Below are 9,498 nucleotides of genomic sequence, written 5' to 3'. Positions count from 1 at the left end.
CAAAATTCAACACCCCTTTATGATAAAGGTCTTGGAGAGATTAGGGATACAAGGGTCATACCTAAATATAATAAAAGCTATTTACAGCAAGCCGACAGCTAACATTAAATTAAATGGAGAAAAACTCAAAGCCATCCCACTAAAATCAGGAACACAATAAGGATGTCCACTCTCTCCATATCTCTTTAATATAGTGCTTGAAGTTCTAGCAATAGCAATAAGACAACATAAGGGTATCAAGGGGATTCATATTGGAAAGGAAGAAGTTAAGCTTTCGTTATTTGCAGATGATATGATAGTATACATAAGCGACCCCAAAAACTCTACCAAAGAACACCTACAGCTGATAAACACCTTTGGTAATGTGGCAGGTTATATAATCAACTCCAAAAAATCAGTTGCCTTCCTATACACTAAGGATAAGGAAGCAGAGAGGGAAATCAGAGAAGCATCACCTTTCACGATAGCCACAAATAGCATAAAATATCTTGGGGTAACTCTGACCAAGGAAGTGAAAGATCTATTTGACAAGAACTTTAAGTCTTTGAAGAAAGAAACTGAAGAGGACACCAGAAAATGGAAGAATGTCCCTTGCTCTTGGATTGGGAGGATCAACATAGTAAAAATGGCAATTCTACCAAAAGCAATCTATAGATTCAGTGCAATCCCCATCAAAATCCCATCAAAATTCTTCACAGATCTGGAGAAGACAATAATCAACTTTATATGGAAAAACAAAAAACCCAGGATAGCCAAAACAATCTTATACAATAAAGGATCGTCTGGAGGCATTACCATCCCTGACTTCAAACTCTATTACAGAGCTACAGTATTAAAAACAGCTTGGTATTGGCATAAAAACAGAGAAGTCGACCAATGGAATCGAATAGAAGACCCTGACTTTAGCTCACAAACCTACGAACACCTGATTTTCGATAAAGGACCTAAAAGTATACAATGTAAAAAAGAGAGCATCTTCAACAAATTGTGCTGGCATAACTGGATGTCAATCTGTAGAAGAATGAAAATAGATCCATATCTATCACCATGTACAAAACTCAAGTCCAAATGGATTAAAGACCTCAATATCAGTCTGAACACACTGAACCTGATAGAAGAGAAAGTGGGAAGTACTCTACAACACATGGGCACAGGAGAACACTTCCTATGTATAACCCCAGCAGCACAGACATTAAGGGCATCATTGAATAAATGGGACCTCCTGAGACAGAGAAGCTTCTGTAAAGCAAAGGACACTGTCACTAAGACAGAAAGGCAACCCACTGACTGGGAGAAGATCTTCACCAACCCTGCAACTGACAAAGGTCTGATCTCCAAAATATATAAAGAACTCAAGAAACTAGACCGTAAAAGGTTAATCAATCCAATTATAAAATGGGGCACTGAGCTGAACAGAGAATTCTCAACAGAAGAAGTTCAAATGGCCAAAAGGCATTTAAGATCATGCTCAACCTCCTTAGCGATCAGGGAAATGCAAATCAAGACAACATTAAGATACCATCTTACACCTGTCAGAATGGCTAAAATCAAAAACACCAATGATAGCCTCTGCTGGAGAGGTTGTGGAGAAAGGTGGTGGGAATGCAAACTTGTGCAACCACTTTGGAAAGCAGTGTGGCGGTTTCTCAGGAAAGTCGGAATCAACCTACTCCAGGACCCAGCAATACCACTCGGGAATATACCCAAGAGATGCCCTATCATACAACAAAATTATATGCTCAACTATGTTTATAGCAACATTGTTTGTAATAGCCAGAACCTGGAAACAACCTAGATGCCCTTCAATGGAAGAATGGATGAAGAAAGTATGGAATATATACATATTAGAGTACTACTCAACAGTAAAAAACAATGACTTCTTGAATTTTGCACACAAATGGACGGAAATTGAAAACACTATCCTGAGTGAGTTAAGCCAGACCCAAAAAGAGGGACATGGGATGTACTCACTCATATTTGGTTTAGAGCCATAAATAAAGGACATTGAGACTATAATTCATGATCCTAGAGAAGCTAAATAAGGTGAACCCAAAGAAAAACATATAAGCATCCTCCTGAATATTAACCTTCATCAGGCGATGAAAGAAGACAGAGACAGAGACCCACATTGGAGCACCGGACTGAAGTCTCACGATCCAAATGAGGAGCAGAAGGAGAGAGAGCACGAGCAAAGAACTCAGGACTGCGAGGGGTGCACCCACACACTGAGACAATGGGGATGTTCTATCGGGAACTCACTAAGGCCAGCTGGACTAGGTCTGAAAAAGCATGGGATAAAACCGGACTTGCTGAACATAGCGGACAATGAGGACTACTGAGAACTCAAGAACAATGGCACTGGGGTTTGATCCTACTGCACGTACTGGCTTTGTGGGAGCCTAGGCAGTTTGATGCTCACCTTACTAGACCTGGATGGAGGTGGGTGGTCCTTGACCTCCCACAGGGCAGGGAACCCTGATTGCTCTTTGGGCTGGAAGGAAGACTTGATTGGGGGAGGGGGAGGGAAATGGGAGGCGGGGAAGAGGCAGAAATCTTTAAGAAATAAATAAATTAATTAATTAAAAAAAAACTTCCTCAGTGCCTCGCTCACCTCTCAAAGCCACATCCGGTCCATCAGCACGTGTTAGCATAAACTGGGGAAAAGGCTTGCTGTGCTAAAAGGAGGCTCTCTGGCTGATCCTAGTACCTACATAAAAGCCGTGCCTGTGATCTCTACAATGTGGGGACAGAGACAGGCAGATCCCTTGGGGCCTCTAGGGAGAGCCAGATCTCAGGGAGAGGAGGGACTGGGAGCTAATGCCGGCATGCACCGTTCCAGTTTAATCAGACGAGTTCTGTGACCGGATGGGGATGATTGTACAACAGTGTAAATGCATTTACCACCGCGGAGTAAGTTGTATAACAGCCCGTAGCTCTAAGCAGCAAACGTTCCACACAGACATGTCTGGGCCGTGTCTGTTATGTTCTCTTTGCGTTGCATGCTATCCTCGCCCCATCATCACCGTTTATTTACCCCAGGCCAGAACGATGTGTGGCGCCCCGGAGCCAGGGCTGCGCCCTGGAGCCAGGGCTGCGCTCTGGTTTTTGTCTGTAATACCCTGATGCATTTTGTTCACGTTAACTGCAGCCCTCTGAAGGTGGTCATTCCGGACCACATGGCCACATTCCACACACGTTTGGACAGCACGTTTTTATCATTTGCCAGAGATAGAGTCTTGCTGGTCTTACACTCTTAGACTCAAGGAACCTCCTGGTCTCCCGTGTAGCTGACGTTACAAGTATGCGTCACTATGTCAGATTTAAATGACAGAATCAAGAATGGCTTAATTCTATGATTTGCCAAATTTAGCAGTATGTTTTGTTGGCAGCAGTTGGTTTTTCGACCCAATCTTTTAATGCAATGGTCAGTACAAGCAGTTTTGGATTGCATCCAATGCACAGAGGACCCCAGACCTCGTTATCAGGGCTCCCATGATGACAGCTGCAGGGGTATCTGATCACGAATGCCTGCGATCAAAGCGTCCAGCGTCGGTGTCCTAAAACCCCACACAAACACGACACTCACAGCTGCAGTAGTAGACAGATGGTTAAGGACATTTATTATAGTCAACTTACCAAACTCAGATTTGCTTTTTGAAAACTACATTTGAGCTCAGTATTTTACGTACAAAATTTTGCACAGTTCACTTCTTTCCGACAGAGGTAAAATATCGCCTGTGTTTGCTCTCTTCCCATCATTCCCCTGCTCTGACGTGACCCTGTCATGTCAATCCAGCGCAAGTCAAAGGTTACACTTCTCTCTCCCGCAGCCTTTCCCGCGCTTTACTTTCTCTCTTTATGTTCTCGAGCATAGCTTCGAGGTCTGGCATATTCATTTCCAAGATCCACAACAATCACCTCCTTAGAAAACGTCACTCCTTTCAGAGGTCTTTTTTGGCTTTCGATAACTGAAGGAGTTAAGGTGGCACGCGTGGGTGTTCTCTCAACGATCTCACCCTGCAATGAGAACGGGGCAGACCATAGAAATGAATTTCAAACACAAAGAGTCATGCTTTAAAGCATTCAAAGGCACGTTGTGAAGGAGCAAGAGAAAAAGTATTTTTGAATGGTAGAGGCGGCAGTGACCATGTATGGCTGCCAGATTCCCACGGCTAGAGAAACCTGGACTCGTCTGGCCTCATTTGACGGCATAGAGTCAAAGCCGAGAGCAATATGGGCCCGCATTCTGTCTCCGATACGGTATGGAGATAGGTAGGAGCTCGGGAAGGTTCCGGAAGTGTTTGTGTAGCAAGGACAGCAGGCTGGTCCTGGGCTCAGCAGCAGTGGGGCAGCAGACACACATCTCCGTTTTCCATGTATCATGAAGTTTAGATTCTAGATAGCTTACAGGGACTTTTATAGCTCTAAGATCCCAGGAATGTAAGAAAAACAAAACGAAGGGAAATGTTAAGAAAAATAAGGATGTAAGAATGAAAGAGGAGGGGCTGGAGAGATGGTTCAGCATGAAGAGCGCTGCTGGCCATACCAGAGGTCCTGAGTTCAATTCCCAGCAACCACGTGCTGGCTCACAGCCATCTGTAATGAGATCTGGTGCCCTCTTCTGGCCTACAGGCACACACAGAGGCAGAAGATTATGTATATAATAATTTTTTTTAAAAAAATGAAAGATGAAAACGAAAAGCCTCCAGCTTGACAATGCCATATCTAATTATTGTCTCCTCATGGGTGACTGTCCTCATCAAACCTAAACGACCCCCGAGAGCACGACACATGTCACCTTGTAGTTGGTTTCTCTAACATTCGCAGACTCGAATATCTGTCTGTTTTTGTCCTCTTCGAATTCGATGTTCTCTCTTAAGTGTGGGGCCGTGGCTTCCTTACTCTGTCTTTGGACGAGGATGCCAGGTCTCACAGGCATGTCCATGTTTACCAAGTGCAGTAGGACCCTGGGAAAATCAGCAGTTTTTAAAAATTCATGCATCTTAGTCAACATTACCACGTATAGAAATGGCTGGCATATCCAGATGTACTTCATTTTGGGGTGTGTGTGTGTGTGTGTGTGTGTGTGTTTGTCTGATTGGATGTGTACAGAGGTCAGAGGTTGCTAGTTGTCATCTGATGTCACTTGTTTCCCCTTGTGGTTTTGGAGCATTCACTGAACCGGAAGCTCACAGTTCATCTGGGCTGGCTGGGATCTGCCTGTCTCTGCCCCCAGCTGGAGTTATAGGTGTTGCGGCCACACTTGGCTTTCTACGCGAGTGCCCGGGAAACCAAACTCAGCTTGTGATGCCTCAGCAGCAGCTGCCTGCCCACTGAGCCCCTTCCCCAGACTCACTTGTCTTGATCCTCGGGTTTGTTCATCTCCACGTTAGCAGCTAAACAATCTTCACCTTCGTTCTCATCGGTACAAAGTAGATTCACTGACTCTTCATTCTTTCCTCTGAAACTAAAAATAACGATAAAACACCAGTACAGAAGGTGCTAAGGTTTGGAATAGGACTTTTACTTCTAAACAGGGCATTGGCACTTTGAAAAACCCAGAAGTGGAGGAAGTAACTAGTTGCTACCTTGCTTATTCTATTTTATTTGGGTTTTTGAGACAGGGTCTCTCAGAACCTAGGTTGATCTTGAAGTCTCTGTGTAATAAAATAACAACCTTGAATCCTAATCCTGCTTCCACCTCCCAAATTCTGGAATTACAGGTGTGTGCGCCAGCTTGCCCTTTCCTTGTTTTATTTAAAATGACTTTGTGTTATTTCTAGACACACTTGCTACTGTAACTTGAAGCCGGTTCCCAGATCGTCAACATAGGTGTATACCATTTATATAAAAACACTGCCAATAAGAGGAGAATACAAATGAAGCAAATGAGGAGGATTATGAAGAACGTGATGGTCGTGGTCTCAAAGACCAAAGGGTTCGATTTCTCGTCCATTTTCTCATCCTCATTTTGTCCAAACATTTTTTTCCAGCCCAGTTTGAATGCAGATTTCTTGTTCTTTATGTTTTCTAGAAAGAGAAGGATAAAAGACTGTTTTCACTGTGGTCTTCCGCTCCGGCGACTCTCACAGAGGTAGCCTGGCTTCTTTTGGTGGGAGTGACTCACACTGCCTAATTTCTCTTCATAAAGGCAGTAAGGGGCTGCGGTGGCCAGAGGGGAGACTGAGCTGGGACACGCTGCTCACTCAGCTCACCTCCCCTCACCCCCAAAATTGCCAAAACCCAAAGGAGAGAGGACTTGGAGCAGCTGGAGACGGACCCAGCTCTCCATTCTCTTCTCAGTGACATCACAGAGCCACAGAACTGTTGTGCTAGAGACCATGATCTGGAGCAAGAGGCCACTGACCTCTCTGTGGGCTGCGGCTTCCAGCCGCCCTCTGAGGTGTCAGGTGGAGCTCACTTGGCACTGTCTTGGCCATGTTTTAGACCGGATTTTCCAGATTCCAGCTTTCTTCTCCCGACTCAAGCCTCATTGATCGAATTCTTTTCACGGATATGATCAGCCAACTCACCTTCCCTACAAAACTTCCCTTCTATAGCTCTGTGAAATCCTAAGGACTTTTCTCCAGAAGGAATGGCCAGCAGCCTGTCCACTGTGCTGGCCTCCTGGACTCTCAGCCAGGTGCCGTCCAGGCCACAGCTCGTGGAAGTAGGGCTAGAGCAAGATGCTCAGTCAGAAGACGAGCTCAGGCCCCAGGAGTTGAGCGATGTCCATGACAGGGAGGGCAATGCTAGGACTGGATTTTCCTATATGAAAGCAAGTTTGAGAAAGGTGGTGGTGGCACAGGCCGGCAATCCCGGTCTGATGGGGAACCTCCTTCAGCCAAACGGCCTTTAAGAGGCTGGACCAGGTGGGGCCATGACTTTTGGGTCCCCAGAAAGCCACCGTCCTGCCCAACTTGCTCTTTCTCTCTTCTTCCCACGCTCTACACCATGAGGTTGGACCCTGTTCCTGTTTCGTGAGTTTTCTCCCTTAGTACAGTCCTTAGAATACACCATTTCGGAGTCAGCTTGGATTTGACTCGCGCGCTCCCCTTATGCACTCAGCTTCACCTGGCGCCCAACCCAAAGTTGGGCCCAGGCCCCCCATGGTGCTGCCGGTTCGCCAGCTCAGCGTGTTTCCTGCTGGGACTAGCAACCCACCCACCACCCCTCTCATTTGTCCCTTTTAACTGGTCCCATCTCACTGCGCCCCTGTTTCTCCAGCCAGTGATCCCTGTGTCCGAGATCTGCGACTGACGGAAAGTTCTGGGCTTTCACCTTATTCAAGTCACCAACTCTTGGAATCACTTTGACTGTCCTAAATAACTGCTCTTAATTTGTTTTTGTTTTTTTTTTTAAAGGATACTTTTCAGTACCTACGTAAGCAACACGCTGTTCAATGCTGCTTGCATCTCTCAGACATGCGTCCCCAACTACAACACCTGCTGGCAAATAAAGGTTACTACACCTACTCAGGAGGTAAGATCTGAAAAACTACAAAATTACTGATAAAATAATCATCTTGGAGCTTAATAATTATTTTACTTAAGCTATGAATGGTATTCTGTAAAGCTTATGTGATTTTTCTTATACATCCATTTATATGATTCTAGGGATTAGTTTTATTTTTCATATTATCTCGTTAAGAAAATGGTTTAATAACAGAGCCAAAAATGAGGCACTTATAAAAAAATTATATAGTCTTTAGAGACTAATAATAAACAGCTAGTTTTAAAAATCAATACTATGAAGAGGGATAGCATCAGTTTGACAAACAAAATCCAGTCAATGTCAAAGGGTGCTAAAACATCTGAAAAAAATTTGTGCTTCTAAATTTAATAATCAAAATCTGTTTAAAAGTTATGATAAATTAATGGATAAAGTATCTCTGCAGAAAGGTAATATACACGCCATCAAAATTATGTTCAACAATGAAATGTTATCTTTACTGGACAAATTTCATACCTTAAAATCCTCAATGAGGGCATTAAAACAAAACACTGGACAGAAGATTCAGACTTTACAAAAGGCAGTAGTAGAAAGATTTTAAAAGATTTAAAAAATCATCAAAACTGATGAGCAGGGACAAAGGTACAAGGACAGAATTTCGCCTCATCAGTACGTGCCAGAATCTGGGATGACTCACCTGGAGTTTTGACAGACTATTTGGAAATAGTCTCAGAATGATCATCTGGCACAGAGTACCCTAAGGTAGTCAAAAAATACATATGGCAACCTGTAGGTATGAGTGATCTTAAAAAAAAACAAAACAACAACAACAAAAAAAAAACAAGCAATAGTCTCATAAACTACATTTGCCATTTGTTAGGGAATTGTGAAACCGTGGGCTTTGAACAATAAGGCCCCCCCACACAATTGGTTTCAATTAATCTCAGCAGTCCTACAAGATGGACCTCAGCTGCATTAAAAATGTTATTAATAAAAAGAGGCAAAAATTTTAAAACAACAGGAAAAAGCAGAAGGATTTGAGACTTCCCAAGATAAAGTTCTTGGTGAGGGCCATTACTCTGGTCCTCGGGACCAGGTTCTCTACGACAAGCACACCTTGTTCCTGTGTAACACAGGAGCTTTAAATGCTTGGGGCAGGATTCAGGAACTAGAAAAAAATTGAAGCATATATTAGAGTAAAACAGGACCAAAGAGAACCCTTTAGTGACTTTTTACAAAGATTAACTTAGGCTGTACAAGTAGGAGTAACAGACCCAGAAGCTAGATTAGCGCTTGTTAAATCTTTGGCTTTTGAAAATGCTGACTTAAAAGGCTAAAAGATTCTTGGGCTTTTAAAGGTCAGATCAGCACCAACAGTTAAAGGAATCTTGCTCACAATAAATGTTGAGACATTTGACTATAATACTGAGGCTTAGGTAGGAAAAGTGATTTCCAATGGTATGAGGAAACACCAAATTGCCAAATGTTTTAATTGTGGTAAAAATAGGGCATCTAAAAAGGGACTGTAGACAAAAAAAAAAGAAAAACAAAACAGAACAAAAAAAACCTAAAAAATAACGTCTCCTCTAAAAACAGCAAAAATAGGGGGCTCAGTCTTCTGGTATATCTAAGAGATGTCACAAAGGCTAACATTGGACCAGCAAATGTAGAACAGCAAAAGACAAGGCAAACCAATACCATCAGAAAACTCCTTGGGGGCTTCTCCCAAGCCCCCGTGTCTAATGAGGTTCAGTCATTCCCAGTCACTGTGTAAAACACGTCTCACCAAAAAATTAAACAATCCAGTGCCTACTGTAAAAAACCATTTTATTCTGGTTAATAAAATGAGACATAGAAAATAAGTCAAAAACTTCAGAAAAAAATAAAAAACATATATTTTGGCAGACATCTGTAAATGATCAAAGACCAAAGCTGAAAATGCATATAAATTACATTGTAATTAAGGAATTAATAGACACAGATGCAGATGTGAGTATCATTACTTCAAAATCTTGGCATCTGAATTGGCCTCTTTAAGAGGCAAAT

The 9,498-nt window shown here is 43.0% G+C and overlaps 1 protein-coding gene across 1 annotated transcript; it reads right to left on the bottom strand.

Moving 5' to 3' along the window:
- Window positions 1-3,843: 3,843 nt before the first annotated feature.
- Window positions 3,844-5,983, bottom strand: C6H2orf74 (chromosome 6 C2orf74 homolog). The gene is made up of 4 exons (XM_057773233.1): window positions 5,841-5,983; window positions 5,357-5,467; window positions 4,799-4,967; window positions 3,844-4,017 (listed from the first exon to the last, which is right to left on the bottom strand). Exons 1-4 carry the CDS (start codon window positions 5,981-5,983, stop codon window positions 3,844-3,846), a joined length of 597 nt encoding a protein of 198 aa, XP_057629216.1.
- Window positions 5,984-9,498: the final 3,515 nt, after the last annotated feature.

The sequence above is a fragment of the Chionomys nivalis genome, chromosome 6 (assembly GCF_950005125.1).
Source record: "Chionomys nivalis chromosome 6, mChiNiv1.1, whole genome shotgun sequence".
Lineage (NCBI taxonomy): Eukaryota > Metazoa > Chordata > Mammalia > Rodentia > Cricetidae > Chionomys > Chionomys nivalis.
The sequence above is the reverse complement of the archived record's forward strand: the minus strand, read 5'-3'. Positions and strand labels throughout refer to the sequence as shown.

Bases quoted from the DNA above. Each gene is read 5' to 3' on its own strand.
- C6H2orf74 (XM_057773233.1), bottom strand. From the start codon at position 5,983: ATGTTTGGACAAAATGAGGATGAGAAAATGGACGAGAAATCGAACCCT. The intron at 5,468-5,840 runs GTATACACCTAT...CGTTATTTTTAG, and splicing joins GCAGTGTTTTTATATAAATG to TTTCAGAGGAAAGAATGAAG. The intron at 4,968-5,356 runs GTGAGTCTGGGG...TGATTTTCCCAG, and splicing joins AAACCCGAGGATCAAGACAA to GGTCCTACTGCACTTGGTAA.